Below are 16,631 nucleotides of genomic sequence, written 5' to 3'. Positions count from 1 at the left end.
ATTCACTCGCATATTTTAAACTTTTAAATAATTTACGTCACACTGAAAAAAATGGCGTCTGTAAAAAAAGTCACATATATCTACCTCATAACTATCGATTAATTGTATTCTTTTGTTACTGTTGTATTTTCCCCAATATGTTAGAAGATAAATAATTGATCCAAACAAAGAAAAAATGAAAAAAAAGGGTAAAAATATGAAAAAGAATATCTCGACCACTCCTTGATCTCTGCGATTTCTCCATCACGACCCTTGTTATATGACAATGTTTCACCTATGCATAAAATCCCTCCAAAAATTCGGCTGTGGCCACTCACATCTGTGTCTTGACACTCGATGATACATGCTACATGGAGTTTTTGGATCAAAACAAGGTAAGTACTCGACAATATCTCAAAATCATGGTGTCTCCCTTCCAGGTAGGGTTTTGCTGCTTTTTTTTTTTTTTTTTTTTTTAATTAATTTTTTTAAATGCCCTCCTGTTCAAAATATTTCTTCCCCCAGAAAATTGAGATTTTAAGCTTTCCAATGATGTATCACACACGCATCTAGGACAATTTTGAAATTTGGTCAAATTGGGGGTCTCAGAGTGAAACTTCAAGTCACCTGAGTGTTTTCCGCCATATATATTGGATTGAATGCTTAACTCTTCTGTATTTACATAAATATAAGCACTGAATTCCATCTCACCCTTGACAATCTTCTGGGCCACAGCATTGTAGAATTGCACCTGAGTAGTATTGGACTGGAATACACGGTCAAAGTAGTAGGGTTTGCCCTGGAAATAAAGAATACATGTTATTTATTTGTACTCAGGAGGGCCCCCTACTTATCGTGTACCCTCATCTGCCAAAGTAAATGATTGTGGTTGTTGTTAAACAACTTATTAAGCCATTTATAATTTTACTGCAGATGAATACGGACTTACAGACTTTATAGTAAACCAGGAGCAAACGCTTTGCAATTATATCTTTTCCAAAATAATTTCCCATTTTGTTTTGGTGATGAGTACAGGAAACAGGCTACTTAGGCTAAGTTCACACTGCAGGTCTTAATGCCCAATTCCTATTTTTTGTCATATCTGTTTTTTTTGGGGTTTTTTTGCGTGCCCGTTCAGACTGCCTTTGTCCAATGAGCCTGTTCAGGTATCACGCATGCGCACTAATTCGCAATCCGAGATGCGCCGAGTAAACTGACCCGCATGCGCAGGAGCATCAAAACAAATGACGCACAAACACACATACGGGCAGTTTTTCCAGACTCCTGGCTGTGTCTTGAAATATCTTGAAATATTGCTCATTTGGAGCAGAGAGAAAACCGAACATCCTCAGGCTAAACTCAACCCATTTTATTTTTTTATGACTTGTCAAGCCAGCCTCTTCCCCAAAAGCCGCGTTCAAGCTAGGCGCTAACGCTAATGCACAGCTACTGTAGCACTCAGTCTCTCTTGCTTTCTGGTAATTGCTGCATGAATTCCAATTTGGGGGACTTGACAATTCAGACCGCAGCCACATTCTGGAAAAATGTGGCTCAGATCGAATTTTAACAACAGATGAAAGCGACCGAGATTGGATTTAAGATTGTCCGTCCACTTCTATGCAACTTTTTCCATTCAGGCCGACAAGTTAATGACTCACTCGAGTTGGAAAAACACGAAAAAAATGGATTTGTGCATTAAGACCTGCGGTATATATCTAGCCTAATTCACAGTCTGACATGCGCTGAGCAAACTGACCCGCATGTGCAGAAGCATCAAAACAAATGACTACACATGCTGGCTGTATGTCATTCCAGGGTCATCATATTTTGATTTGCAAAAAGAGGACACAAATTACAGACATTAATATACCCCGTTTAGTCTTATATTCGAAGTCTACCAGTATATGGATTGAAAGAACGCATGCACGCACAGTGTGTGCATGACGCACACAGTGCATGCATGACGCACACACATACAGTTGTGGTCAAAAGTTTACATACACTTGTGAAGAACATAATGTCATGGCTCTCATGATACAACTCTGATTTTTCTCTGATAGAGTGATTGGAACAGATATTTCTTTGTCACAAAAAACATTCATGAAGTTTGGTTCTTTTATGAGTTTATTATGGGTGAACAGAAAAAAGTGATCAAATCTGCTGGGTCAAAAATATACATACAGCAGCGCTAATATTTGGTAACATGTCCCTTGGCCATTTTCACTTCAATTAGGCATTTTTGGTAGCCATTCACAAGCTTCTGGCAAGCTTCTGGTTAAATCTTTGACCACTCTTGACAGAATTGGTGCAGTTCAGTTAAATTTGATGGCTTTCTGACATGGACTTGTTTCTTCAGCATTGTCCACAAGTTCAAGTCAGGACTTTGGGAAGGCCATTCGAAAACCTCAATTCTAGCCTGATTTAGCCATTCCATTACCACTTTTGATGTGTGTTTGGGGTAATTGTCCTGTTGGAACACCCAACTGCGCCCAATCTTCGGGCTGATGACTTTATGTTATCTTGAAGAATTTGAAGGTAATCCTCCTTCTTCATAATCCCATTTACTCTCTGTAAAGCATCAGTTCCATTGGCAGCAAAACAGCCCCACAGCATAATACGACCACCACCGTGCTTGACGGTAGGCATGGTGTACTTGGGGTTAAAGGCCTCACCTTTTCTCCTCCAAACATATTGCTGGGCATTGTGGCCAAACAGCTCGATTTTTGTTTCGTCTGACCACAGAACTTTCCTCCAGAAGGTCTTATCTTTGTCCGTGTGATCAGCAGCAAACTTCAGTCGAGCCTTAAGGTGCCGCTTTTGGAGCAAGGGCTTCCTTCTTGCACGGCAGCCTCTCAGTCCATGGAGATGCAAAACACGCTTGACTGTGGACACTGACACCTGTGTTCCAGCAGCTTCTAATTCTAGGCAGATCTGCTTTTTGGTGATTCTCGGTTGAATCTTCACCCTCCTGACCAATTTTCTCTCAGCAGCAGGTGATGGCTTGCGTTTTCTTCCTGATCGTGGCAGTGACAAAACAGTGCCATGCACTTTATACTTACAAACAATTGTTTGCACTGTTGCTCTTGGGACCTGCAGCTGCTTTGAAATGGCTCCAAGTGACTTTCCTGACTTGTTCAAGTCAATGATTGTTCAAGTCAATAATCAAAAGAAATTGCTAATTCGTGTTGCTGTATGTATATTTTTGACCCAGCAGATTTGATCACTTTTTCTGTTAACCCATAATAAAGTCATAAAAGAACCAAACTTCATGAATGTTTTTTTGTGACAAAGTATCTGTTCCAATCACTCTATCGGAGAAAAATCAGAGTTGTAGAAATAACTGGAAACTCAAGAGAGCCATGACATTATGTTCTATGTAAACTTTTGACCACAACTGTAAGCAGAGGTGGGTAGTAGCCAAAAAGTTTACTCAAATAAGAGTAGCGTTACTTTAAAATAATATTACTTAATTAAAAGCAAAAGTAGTCATCCAAAAAATGTACTCAAGTAAAAAATTATCCAGTGAAAAGGATACTCAAGTAATGAGTAATATTGTGATTAACTGCTTATTTATGTTTGTTTTTTTGTACACAATGGTATTTTTTTTCTCTCAGCACAAACATATCTACAGTATATGAGCTGTTGTTGTAATGATACTGTACAATAACCCATTAAATAACCACATTAAGCCAAAGAAATACAAAAATTTTTTTTTTAAATCATTGAATTCCGGTGAGAGAAAAAAAAAAAGAAGCATTATTTGTCCAAAGAGCACGAGTGCCCTCTAGTGGAGAAAATAGTTCCTAATTTGAATAGTGAATAGTTCTTTCATAATTACTATTATAAAATTAAAAGGATCATAGCTCTGGTTTTCCGTGGTCAGTCGGTAACAAATAAAAACTGGGAAAGAGGTTTAAATCTGCACTTTTGAGTCATGTTGAGGGCAGCGCTCTATGTCAAATACCAAATTTTATATGGTGCTTTAAAGATACCACATGATTGAACAAGCTGGCGTGATCAAAGAACAGCAAACTTGCGTAAGATTGGTGTAATGGAATCACGTGATTATTGTTGCAAGAGCTACTCTTGTTGTTGCTGGCAAAAAAATAAATCTAATACAAAGAGGAAATGACTCTTGTGTTGCCCAAAGTAACGGAGTAAGAGTAGTGTATTTTTTCTTCACAAATCTTCTAAAAGTAAAAGTAAAAAGTATGGCTTAGTAAAACTACTCTTGGAAGTACATTTTTCTCAAAAGGTTACTCAAGTAATTGTAATGGCATACATATAATGCACTACTACCCACCTCTGCACATAAGCCTCGTGTGTGCGTCAGTTTGCCCGACTTGGCCATGTAAGACCTGTGGTCTGAACCTGTTATTGCCAGTTTTTTTTTTTTTAAATCGTGTGTTGCTCAAATTGGACAACAACAGAAGAGGAACATGCACGTGGGTTGTTTTTTTTTTGTACTTCAAAAAAATTGCCCGGCTGTTGAGAATTGAATTGTGTAACATTTGATTGAACGTATTAAATATATCAAATCAAAAATAAATACAAATCTAAATAAATAAATAACATTTCAATAATTTATTATTTATAAAAGGGACATAGAAATAGATGTCTATTAAAAAAAATGTCAGCCCATGCCAAATGAAAACACCTAAAATGAATGAAATTGTTTTTGCATGTCATTCCAAAAAGGTATGTTTGGCACAAATGAAACCACAGTCCTAATCACCAAAGGACGACACAAATTGGCCGTCATTGGCATTAAAAATGAGTAAGCACAAGACAGAACAATAATAATACAGTGTTACCTCTACTTCGGAATGTCTCTACTAGTACATACAGAATTTTCAGGTTAAGAGACACTTCAACAGGGAAAACATTGTCTGTTGAAAGAAATTTCAGGATACAAAAGGCAAAAAATACAGTATGGCTGGTACACGCAGCTCGCAGAGTTTACTGAACGTAACATACTAATAGCTGCTCTGCCATTGGCTATTGCCTAGCATTCCTGGCATCCAATTGGCTAAGAGGGACCTCTACTGTATCTGTGTATCCCAGTGTCTTCTTCATTCGCCCCTCTTGTTCCGTTAGCTCAGTACTTCTCAAATAGTGGGGTGGGCCCACGGGTGGGGGGCGCAGAGTGATGCTGGGGGTGGCGCATGTGACCTTGGGGAACATACTTTTTTGACGAACTAGAATAGTGTAATTGCGCATCTGCTGAGTGGGTGGCAGTGGCGCGCTCATTTTCAGCATGTATCACTATTTTTTAACCAAACGAGCACACAGCAAAGAGCACTGGAGATATGAAAAGCCAAGACAAAGAAATATGACGACGCATATGTAGCATTTGGCTTTTGACTTTTAGTACAGTGGGAGATGAGGAAAGACCAGTCGGTTCACTTGGTCTAAAAATGTTCACAGCGGACAGCAGGTTTTTTTGTTTTGTTTTTTCAGCGAAAAGGTGCCGAATATTGCCAACAATCGTACCGCGTTGTCAGTGTTACATCAATAGACCAGCGACCACTGTCAGCATCACATAATGTGGCATACCAAGTTACTCAATGCAAAATAACCCAACACCACAGCAAAGGAGCTGAAACTGCCTGCAGAAAAAATAAAAACTCTCTCTGTCCAATGACACAGTAGTTTTTGTTCTATTAATTTTTGTTTTTTCAGTCTAATGGTTTGGCATATTGTCCTCTTGAGTTAATGTTGCTAATCAATTTGACTTTATATTTTTTTATTTTATTATTATTTTTTTTCAGTATCAAACGGTCAAAAATGCATCTTGAGTCTATTTTTACAGTATGGATGAGTTCTTTTTTTAACACTTTATTTTTTTTCTTCTTTAATATTAAAAAGGACACAATGCTATTTAGAGGTGTACTTATAATAATAAGAATTTTATAGACAAATGATACTACAGTATCATTTCGCCACATTTCAGGCTTCAAACATAAAGATATAAAATTTTAATTTTTTGTCAAGAATCAACAACAAATGGGACATAATCGTGAAGTGGAACAAAATTTATTGGATAATTTAAACTTTTTTAACAAATAAAAAACTGAAAAGTGGGGCGTGCAATATTATTCGGCCCCCTTGCGTTAATACTTTGTAGCGCCACCTTTTGCTCCAATTACAGCTGCAATTCGCTTGGGGTATGTTTCTATCAGTTTTGCACATCGAGAGACTGACATTCTTGCCCATTCTTCCTTGCAAAACAGCTCGAGCTCAGTGAGGTTGGATGGAGAGTGTTTGTGAACAGCAGTCTTCAGCTCTTTCCACAGATTCTCGATTGGATTCAGGTCTGGACTTTGACTTGGCCATTCCAACACCTGGAAACGTTTATTTTTGAACCATTCCATTGTAGATTTGGCTTTATGTTTTGGATCAGGTCTTGTGCAGATACCAACAGGGTTTCTGCCAGAATGTTCCTGTATTTGGCTGCATCCATCTTCCCGTCAATTTTAACCATCTTCCCTGTCCCTGCTGAAGAAAAGCAGGCCCAAACCATGATGCTGCCACCACCATGTTTAACAGTGGGGATGGTGTGTTCAGGGTGATGAGCTGTGTTGCTTTTACGCCAAACATATCGTTTTGCATTGTGGTCAAAAAGTTCAATTTTGGTTTCATCTGACCAGAGCACCTTCTTCCACATGTTTGGTGTGTCTCCCAGGTGGCTTGTGGCAAACTTTAAACAAGACTTTTTATGGATATCTTTGAGAAATGGCTTTCTTCTTGCCACTCTTCCATAAAGGCCAGATTTGTGCAGTGTACGACTGATTGTTGTCCTATGGACAGACTCTCCCACCTCAGCTGTAGATCTCTGCAGTTCATCCAGAGTGATCATGGGCCTCTTGGCTGCATCTCTGATCAGTTTTCTCCTTGTTTGAGAAGAAAGTTTGGAAGGACGGCCGGGTCTTGGTAGATTTGCAGTGGTCTGATGCTCCTTCCATTTCAATATGATGGCTTGCACAGTGCTCCTTGAGATGTTTAAAGCTTGGGAAATCTTTTTGTATCCAAATCCGGCTTTAAACTTCTCCACAACAGTATCTCGGACCTGCCTGGTGTGTTCCTTGGTTTTCATAATGCTCTCTGCACTTTAAACAGAACCCTGAGAATCACAGAGCAGGTGCATTTATACGGAGACTTGATTACACACAGGTGGATTCTATTTATCATCATCGGTCATTTCGGACAACACTGGATCATTCAGAGATCCTCACTGAACTTCTGGAGTGAGTTTGCTGCACTGAAAGTAAAGGGGCCGAATAATATTGCACGCCCCACTTTTCAGTTTTTTGTTTGTTAAAAAAGTTTAAATTATCCAATAAATGTTGTTCCACTTCACGATTGTGTCCCACTTGTTGTTGATTCTTGACAAAAAAATTAAATTTCATATCTTTATGTTTGAAGCCTGAAATGTGGCGAAAGGTTGCAAGATTCAAGGGGGCCGAATACTTTTGCAAGGCACTGTAAGTGTATTAACTTTTATTCTTTATTCTTGTATTTTTACATTATGCACAACTCTGATTTTATGTTTATTGTGCAATAATCTAATTGTAACTTGTATTTTTTACATGTTTTGATGGATTTTTATGCATTACAAAAGATTTATGTCTGAATTTTGGTGAGCTAGGAACGGATTAGGGAATTTACATGGAAAATGCGTCTCTACTGACAGAATATTCAAGTTAAGAAAAACTATTTCCAGAACCCCCCAAAAAAATGCTACATTTAAAATAATGACAGAGACTTAATAACTAGCAAGGAAAAGTCAAAATAAAAATTAAAGGCCAGACTTTTAAATGTGGACTCATTAAGGCAAAATCCATTACAAAAATAAAGATAAAACAGACAATAGACAAGTTATTATTACACTAAAAAATCAATAGCTTCTTTGTAGTAAGTGCGCCTTATGGGGGTTTTCATTCGGCTAGTGACTCAGCAAGTCTGATTTCCTCAGGCAGAGCATTCTAAAAATGTAGGCTCTTACAACACATTAACTGTACTGTTGATTAGAACATCAACTTTAGCCCACAGCTCAGGCACAGTGTGGTGGCAATTCTGACTGATAACATTTATATCACAGATCATACACATTTTAAGTATAGCTTAAAAAAAAACTTTGGTTTATTCAGGGGATCAGTTGCACTCTGTTTTTCGCTCAATGTTAACTGGGACAAAGTCCGACTCACTCATGACACAAAAAAAAAAAAAAAAAAAAAAAATAGAAAATACATGAACGCATAGTAATTTAATTTTATAAGCGAATGTGACAGCTTCAGGGAGCATAACATGACCAAAAAAATTGCTTGAGGCTTCAAACTGAACTGTGGGATTCACCAAAATGGATATTATGCAATTATGAGATTCTATTGCTTTACATGTATTAGAGGACTGTCTCATTGAGAATAATTAACCATTGAAGATCAATACAAGCTGTGGTAAGGGTTGCATTTGCTGTTGTGATGAGTTGACGTGTCCAATTTGAATAAAGTACAGAAACATCAAGATTAAATTGAAAAGAAATTATGCATAAAAATATGGAATTTGTGGCTCGTTATTTATTTAATTTAAAGCATCCTCAGCTCAGAAATATTAGTAAATTTCTACAAAATAAAACACTACACAAAAAATAGAATAGCGCAGACGCTGTTGCAAACGCGATGATGATTGGCTAGGTGGCTCGGCGCATTAGCATAGCATTCGCGTTCTCCTTAGCATTAGCATTTAGTGTAGCGAGCATCATCTTAAACTCTTGGGCAACTTTTTTTTTTTTTTTTTTTTTTTTTTTTTAACATACAGTTTATGGCATCCAGTGTGCATTATCATCACCAAGTTGGAATTGCCCATGTAGATGCTACATTATAACACAGTGATCCCTCGCTACTTTGCGCTTCAAACTTGGCGCCCTCAGTCCATCGCGGATTTTTTTCAATTAAAAAAAAAAAATACATATGAGCTGTTCCGAGCCGATCGCCAAGTCTCACACTCGCTCCCTCCCCTTTCTTGTTAACAATGTTGACAGATGTTTGTGTCTGATGTTGCCAGAGTCATGAACTTCAAATGGCCCGCATGCCTCAATCATTGTTTAACTTGTTAAACAGTTGCTGTGGCAACTCATTGTGTGTAAGTGAGCAGTGGAGTGGACTCAATGAAACATTTAATAAAGCCAAGCATTTTTCTACTACAGTACTTTATTCTTGTCTAAAAATAATTCGGTAGTACAGTGACATGTATAAAACTTATAATTATTACATTTGAAATGCTTAAAAACCATTTATTTTTAATTTTTTAATTTATTTTTTAAAATTATACTTTGGGGAAAAAACGTCATATGTATCTGTATCTGTATGTATCTCTTTCCAATGTTAAGTACATTGAACAAAAAAAAAAAAATGGGGGGGTGTGCGGGGTGTTTTTCACTTATCACGGTAGGTTCTGGTCCCCATTAACCGCGAAAAACGAGGTAGCACTGTAATAATAATAATGATAATAATAATAATATATATATATTTTTGTTTTTTATTACCAAAAATAGTCACGAAAACAAAAAGACTTTTTTTCTCACAGCATTTGAAAGTTCGTATACCATTACACTCTTATATGGTTATAATTTTTACCCCCCCCAAAAAAGGAAAAAGTGTGACCTATGTGTTTTTTTTTTTTAAATAAAATAAAAAACTGTTCAATTCAATCAGATAATATTAACATCTTTGATGTGAAAGATGTTATATGATGTATAATGTAATAATGTGTACAACATGAAAGGTAACGTCCATTACTTTGCTGAGTAACTAATTACTCTTACAATGAGGTAACTATGTTACTTACTTAATTTTACTACTTATGCTACTACTACTACTTTTAATAATAATTTTTTGGGGTGTTAATTTTGGATAACTTATCATTAGTATTAGTTTAATTAAAGTGGCGTTGTAATGGTTTGCTTTGAAAGTGTTTGCATTTAGTTTATTTGGGTGGATACGCTCCCCTCTATTCTGCCTCATTTCACATGGCTGAATCCAGCTGCTCCCTGTTAAGACCAACATAAGTATTTGTTTGAGCTAATGTTTTTTTAAATGCATTTGTAATTTAGTTCAAAGGTATATTTAGCCGTTTTTTGTGAGAATATATGTTTGAACTATTTGTAAAGAGCATTGCAAAAACATGTTAGCATTTTATAGCATTTAAAGTAGCGGACTTTTGCAATGTAAATTACCCAGTTCTTTTGTTGTACATACGTGTATATCCTCATTTATTTATGTTTTTTATACCATTTGAGGCTCAAGTCAAATATTTTAATTTATGTTCCTTATCCGATTACTCGATTATTTGAACTAACTAGTTCATCGATTAATCGACTACTAAAATCGATAGCTGCAGCCCTAATTGTGTGTAAGTGAGCATCTTTGGATTTGAGAGGACTCCCTCAATAAAGCATTTAATAAAGCCAATAATTTTTCTGCTTTATTCCTTTTTAAAAATAATTCGGTGGGACAGTAACATGCTGAAAACTTATAATTATTACATTTGAAGTGCTTAAAATCCATTTATTAATATGTATGTATTAGGGCTGTCAAAATTATCGCGTTAACGGGCGGTAATTAATTTTTTAAATTAATCACGTTAAAATATTTGACGCAATTAACGCACATGCCCCGCTCAAACATTAAAATGACAGCACAGTGTGTACTTGTTGTGTTTTTCGGAGTTTTGTCGCCCTCTGCTGGCGCTTGGGTGTGACTGATTTTATAGGCTTCAGCACCCATGAGCATTGTGTAAGTAATTATTGGCATCAACAATGGCAGGCTACTAGTTTCTTTTTTGATTGAAAATTTTACAAATTAACGAATTAAGAGGGATTTTAATATAAAATTTCCATAACTTGTACTAACATTTATCTTTTAAGAACTACAAGTCTTTCTATCCATGGATCGCTTTAACAGAATGTTAATAATGGTAATGCCATCTTGTTGATTTATTGTTATAATAAACAAATACAGTACTTATGTACTGTATGTTCAATGTATATATCCATATTGTGTCTCATCTTTCCATTCCAACAATAATTTACAGAAAAACATGGCATATTTTATAGATGGTTTGAATTGCGATTAATCGCAATTGATTACGATTAATTAATTTTTAAGCTGTAATTAACTCCATTAAAATTTTTTATCGTTTTACACCCACTAGTATATATGTATATAAATATATATACACACATAAAAGTTTTTTTTAAATTATAATTTGAAAAAAAAAAATCTTATATACATATATACAGTGGGGAGAACACATATTTGATACACTATCAAATACGTGTTCTCCCCTCTGTAAATCATTCCAGTGCTAAATCTGAATAAATACATTGAACAAAAAAAAAAAAAAAAAAAAATTGGGAGGGGGGGGCGCTACTTCACGACTTTTCACTTATCGCAGCGAGTTTCTGTCCCCATTAACCGCGAAAAACGAAGGATCACTGTACAATAATTCAAAATTTCACCTGCAGGACATTTTTTTTTTGTGAATTTGTAACTATTTTTTCCATGTATAATGCAATCCCAGTGGTCTATAAATTAAGCCACCAACATTCCAATACAATCAAAGTATTACAACTTATTTTCAGTACGAACGGCGGCATTGTCTGTCAAAATCATTACTATTAAGCTATTTCATAATATCTATTTTTTTTCATCTCCTAAAATTGTGCTGGTAAATGAATAATGATGAATGTACTTTTTTTTTTTTTTTTTTTTTTTTACAAACTAATGAAAGGGAAAAAAAATTAAAAATACTGTGTCCTACTCACCGCAATATGCACACAATCCTCGCCTTGAAACTTTGGGATGTATTTGTCTCCACGGGCGACTTCGGACTTGTTTAGCGGCCTGAAGCGACATACCACTTTGATACTGCACTCTGCCGGGTCCGCCATCTCCACCGCCTGAGATGGATGGAGAGCTCCGTGGTGCGACTAAAGCCGAGAGGAGGACGCACCCCTACAGCTCAGCTTCCTGGGTGAGTCTTGGGAACTAGTCCTCTATGTTTACTGTATTTACTGATGTCAACTTAATCAAACACATTTTTTAAAAAGTAGATGTGGGCAGTATCCAATGAGTGGATTGAAAGCTAAAGTCACTTGGAATGGAGACAAATACAGGAGTGATCAGGGTGGGAACATACTGTAAAATGGTCTGGAGTCACAAGAAGTCACAGGGTGTTAGGATCATGAGATCCAACCTCACTTTCCTTTGAGAAGCTCTGAAGTCAAGGTTGTTAATGCTATTAATAGATGGAATTCCTAAACTAAAAATACTTTTCATTCATTCATGTTTATTTACTGTACACTACAGTAGGTGGACATTTAGTAAAACAGGTGTGTACGCGTGAGTGTCACTGCAGGAATAAGAGGGAGTCACATGAATTGTAAGAATAGGAAAGGCATTGTCTAAACATGGCATGACACAGCAGCCCTCCAGTTAACCAGCTCTGATTTAAACACTCAATGATGTTATACATTAAACACAAGACAAGCTTTTGAGTTAACACATTTTCTTGTATTTTCTGCCGCAGAATTAATCAAGGGCATAGGGACGGCAGGGACATAACACTACCAACTTTTCAGGATGCTCAAATTGTCCCCACTAACTTTTAAGGAACTTTATTTGCATTATATAATGAGTTCAGTTATATAAGTAATTTAGATTGTCTTCTCATATGTTGTCAGGACAGAATAGACCCTACCATTATTAAGTGAGTCATTTTCATTATGTTCAGACTTACATTTATTCCTTTTCACTTGCTGAATGTGCCGGTCCATTCCCCCACTAAAATGCACGTTTGATTGGATGATTACCTCATATCCCCACCAATCCCTATCACCCCGAACCCCCGCCACACAGACTCATACGCATACTCACACAGCCTCCACAGATTGATGTCGAAAACATGCTGCCTCTTCAAGAGGAGGCATATTACAAGTTTTTTTTTCGCCCAGCAGAAGCCACTGTAGGTAATGTAAAAAGACATCAATGTTGTAGTGGTGGGGGAAACACCACTAATTTTTCTAGTGAAAGTCCGACCTTACATCTGAGTTCAACATTAAACTGTGTGAACTTGGTAACCTGCAAAACTACTGCGGTCAGGCCAGCCTCCACAAGGCATGATGTGTATGACGGTAATGCAACGCAGTGGCTTCCGAATGCAAGTTCATTTATTTAAAAAAAAAAAAAAAATGGGGAGCTATCCAAGAATGGGTCCACATCAGGGGGACGCTGACATGAACATGAACTGACATGAAATTTTTTTTTTTTTTTTTTTAGATCTGTGAAATGAAATCATATGTCAGAATTTCATGAGAGCGACATGGATTCACTTTTGACCCAAATGCACGACTGTTCCCATCAAACAAAAAGGTTTATTATTCAGTCCACAAGAGTTCAAAAAAAAGAGACAACAAAATTTCGCAACATTTGCTGGCTACCAAAAAAACCGCAAAGACAATGAAATAACCAGAAGGCATTTGTTCCATACATAAAACAATCTTGGTCAAGGCTTACATGTGGTGATGACATAGAACGTGGCAGGATACAAGAAGTTCCGACACAAGGCAATGTTAGAGGTAGAATATACTAGTTCTTCTAAAAAAAAAATGCTAGTACTGATAAACATTAGACTTTTATATTTTAGATTCATTACGCACAGCTGAAGTAGTTCAAGTCTTTTATTGTTTTAATATTGATGATTTTGGCAAAAAAGTCAAGAAAACCCCCAAATCCCTATCTCAAAAAATTAGCATATCATGAAAAGGTACTCTAAAGAAGCTACTAACCTAATCATCTGAATCAACGAATTAACACAAAACCCCTGTAAAAGATTCCTGAGGCTTTTAAAAACTCCCAGCCTGGTTCATTACTCAACACCGCAATCATGGGCAAGAATGCCAACCAGACTGCTGTCCAGAAAGCCATCATTGACACCCTCAAGCAAGAGGCTATAAGACACAAAGAAATTTCTGAGCGAATACGCTGTTCCCAGAGTTCTATATCAAGGCACCTCAGTGGGAAGTCTGTGGGAAGGAAAAAGTAAGGCAGGAAACCCTGCACAATCAGAAGAGGGGGCCGCACCCTGAGAAAGATTGTGGAGAAGGGTCGACTCCAGACCTTGGGGGTCCTGCAGAAACAGTGGGCTGAGTCTGTAGTAGAAACATCCAGAGCCACCGTGCACAGTCGTGTGCTGGAAATGGCAGAAGCGCCTGACCTGGGCTACAGAGAAGCAGCACAGGACTGTTGCTCAGTGGTCCAAAGTACTTTTTTTCAGATGAAAGCAAATTTTGCATGTCATTCGGAAATCAAGGTGCCAGAGTTTGGAGGAAGACTGGGGAGAAGGAAATACCAAAATGCCTGAAGTCCAGTGTCAAGTACCCACAGTCAGTGATGGTCTGGGTTGCCATGTCAGCTGCTGGTGTTGGTCTTCTGTGTTTTATCAAGGACAGGGTCAATGCAGCTTGCTATCAGGAGATTTTTGAGCACTTCATGGAGATGAAAATTTCATTTTTCAGCATGACCTGGCACCTGCTCACAGTGCCAAAACCACTGGTAAATGGTTTACTGACCATAGCATTACTGTGCTCAATTAGCCTGCCAACTCTCCTGACCTGAACCCCATAGAGGATCTGTGGGATATTGTGAAGAGGAAGTTGAGAGACACCAGACCCAACACTGTGGATGAGCTTAAGACTGCCATTGAAGCATTCTGGGCCTCCATAGCACCTCAGCAGTTCCACAGGCTGATTGCCTCCATGCCACGCCGCATTAAAGCAGTCATTTCTGCAAAAGGATTCCCGACCAAGAATTGAGTGCATAGCTGATATAATTAATTAAAGGTTGACTTTTTTGTTTTCAAAACACTTTTTTGTATAGGTTTGATGAAATATGCTAATTTTTTGAGATGGGATTTTTGGTTGTTCTTGCTTTTTTTTTGTCAACATTAAAACAATAAAAGGCTTGAACTACTTCAGTTGTGTGTAATGAATGTAAATTATATGAAAGTCGGTAACACTTTATAATAACTATCCGTTTTAGTAGTTAATAGATCATTCGTAAACTGTTGATAAATGATTTATTGTTGATTTGTAAAGTATTTGTTAACAGTTTGTTAAGCATTTACAGGGTGTTCTTAACCTGAAACACAGTTTGTGTAGAAACGTTTCAAGCTTTTGTGTGTAACATTTGGCATTTCTATCTTTTCAGGTTAAGAAATGCCTTTCACTTAAAAAGAAAAGGCATTTTGATAAGGCATTTTGCAGGCAGTGCTCATGTCGCAAATTTATGAAAATCTGCCAGAGAACCAACAAATATTTGTACTTTTCTTTCTATATTTAACCAATAAAACTTATGACCTTCAACATAAAGTGTATATAGTTTTATAAAGATCCATCAACTAGCATAGGCATTTTATTGAAACACCCTGTAAATGCTTAACAAACTGTTAACAAATACTTCACAAATTAACAATAAATCATTTATCAACAGTTTACTAATGATCTATTAACTAGTAAAACGGATTGTTATTATAAAGTGTTACCTGAAAGGCTAATGTTTATCAGTACATTACAGAAAATAATGAACTTTATAACAATATGCTATTTTTTTTAGAAGGAGTAGTATATGGCGGAAAACACTCAGGTGACTTGAAGTTCCGCTCTGAGGCTTAAAATCTCAATTTTCTGGGGGAAGAAATTTTTTGAACAGGAGGGCATTTATTTAAAAAAAAAAAAAAAAAAAAAAAAATTAAACAGCAAAACCCTATCTGGAGGTGAGAGCACGCGAAAGCATAATTACAGACGCCATGACTTTAAAGAGATACTTACCTTTTTTTGATCCATTTTTACAGACGCTATTTTTTTCATTGTGACAATTTGTTTAAAAATTTAAAATATGTGAGTGAATAATTTTTTTAAAGTTTTTTTTTAAAATGAAATATGAGACATCAATTAATGATTCTAAGCTAAAAACGACATTTTGAATAATAAATATAATTAATTACCTTCATTTTATGGCTGGCTTGAAACAAAAGCGGTTGTGCGACGTCTGTAAACAGGGGTTTCCGGGGTAAACGGACAAATTAAAAATACTTTGGGGGCTTAATACGCCATGAATCTACTATGGCAGCATATAGACATATTGTTCTATCAAACACAACAGTTGTTTTGGCTTAAAATACAGCAGTTTCTTTTAAAGACGAATGCATGAGCAGAAACTGCTTTTTCAGTCTCGTCTGTGTTTTATACAAAGGATCACAGGTGGATACGATCGGCCTGATTTGGAAGAGCAGGAAGTAAGGCTGAAACAAGGAAGAACAACACTACCAAAATAAAAGCAGGAAATCCTGCACGAACAAACAAAAAACATTAGCATGAATTCCGAGACAAGACAGACAGTACTTTGGTTCGAGTTTTGGGGTAGTCTTGTATGCCGCAGATGTAGATCGGCCCTTGGATATCTCAGATTTTTTTTCATTATTTTTATTCCCAAATCACTTTTATAGACACGTTTCTGAGGTACAGTGGGGCAAATAAGTATTTAGTCAACCACCAATTGTGCAAGTTCTCCTACTTGAAAAGATTAGAGAGGCCT

At 36.8% G+C, this 16,631-nt stretch overlaps 1 protein-coding gene across 2 annotated transcripts in view; it reads right to left on the bottom strand.

Annotated features, from left to right (window-relative positions):
- The window catches only part of LOC130909007 (kinesin-1 heavy chain-like), a 59,089-nt gene extending 42,778 nt beyond the window's left edge, over positions 1-16,311 (bottom strand). Inside the window, exons 1-2 of one of the 2 annotated variants that reach the window (XM_057825043.1) lie at positions 16,042-16,311; positions 691-778 (exon numbers count right to left, since the gene is read on the bottom strand). In XM_057825043.1, the coding sequence (XP_057681026.1) occupies positions 691-778; positions 16,042-16,047 (94 nt within the window). In that variant the 5' untranslated portion in view covers positions 16,048-16,311. Of the gene's footprint in view, positions 1-690; positions 779-11,803; positions 12,785-16,041 lie in introns of those variants that run through there. The other variant, XM_057825042.1, reaches the window with a different exon arrangement.
- Positions 16,312-16,631: the final 320 nt, after the last annotated feature.

The sequence above is a fragment of the Corythoichthys intestinalis genome, chromosome 20 (assembly GCF_030265065.1).
Source record: "Corythoichthys intestinalis isolate RoL2023-P3 chromosome 20, ASM3026506v1, whole genome shotgun sequence".
In the NCBI taxonomy this organism is placed as follows: Eukaryota; Metazoa; Chordata; class Actinopteri; order Syngnathiformes; family Syngnathidae; genus Corythoichthys; species Corythoichthys intestinalis.
The sequence above is the reverse complement of the archived record's forward strand: the minus strand, read 5'-3'. Positions and strand labels throughout refer to the sequence as shown.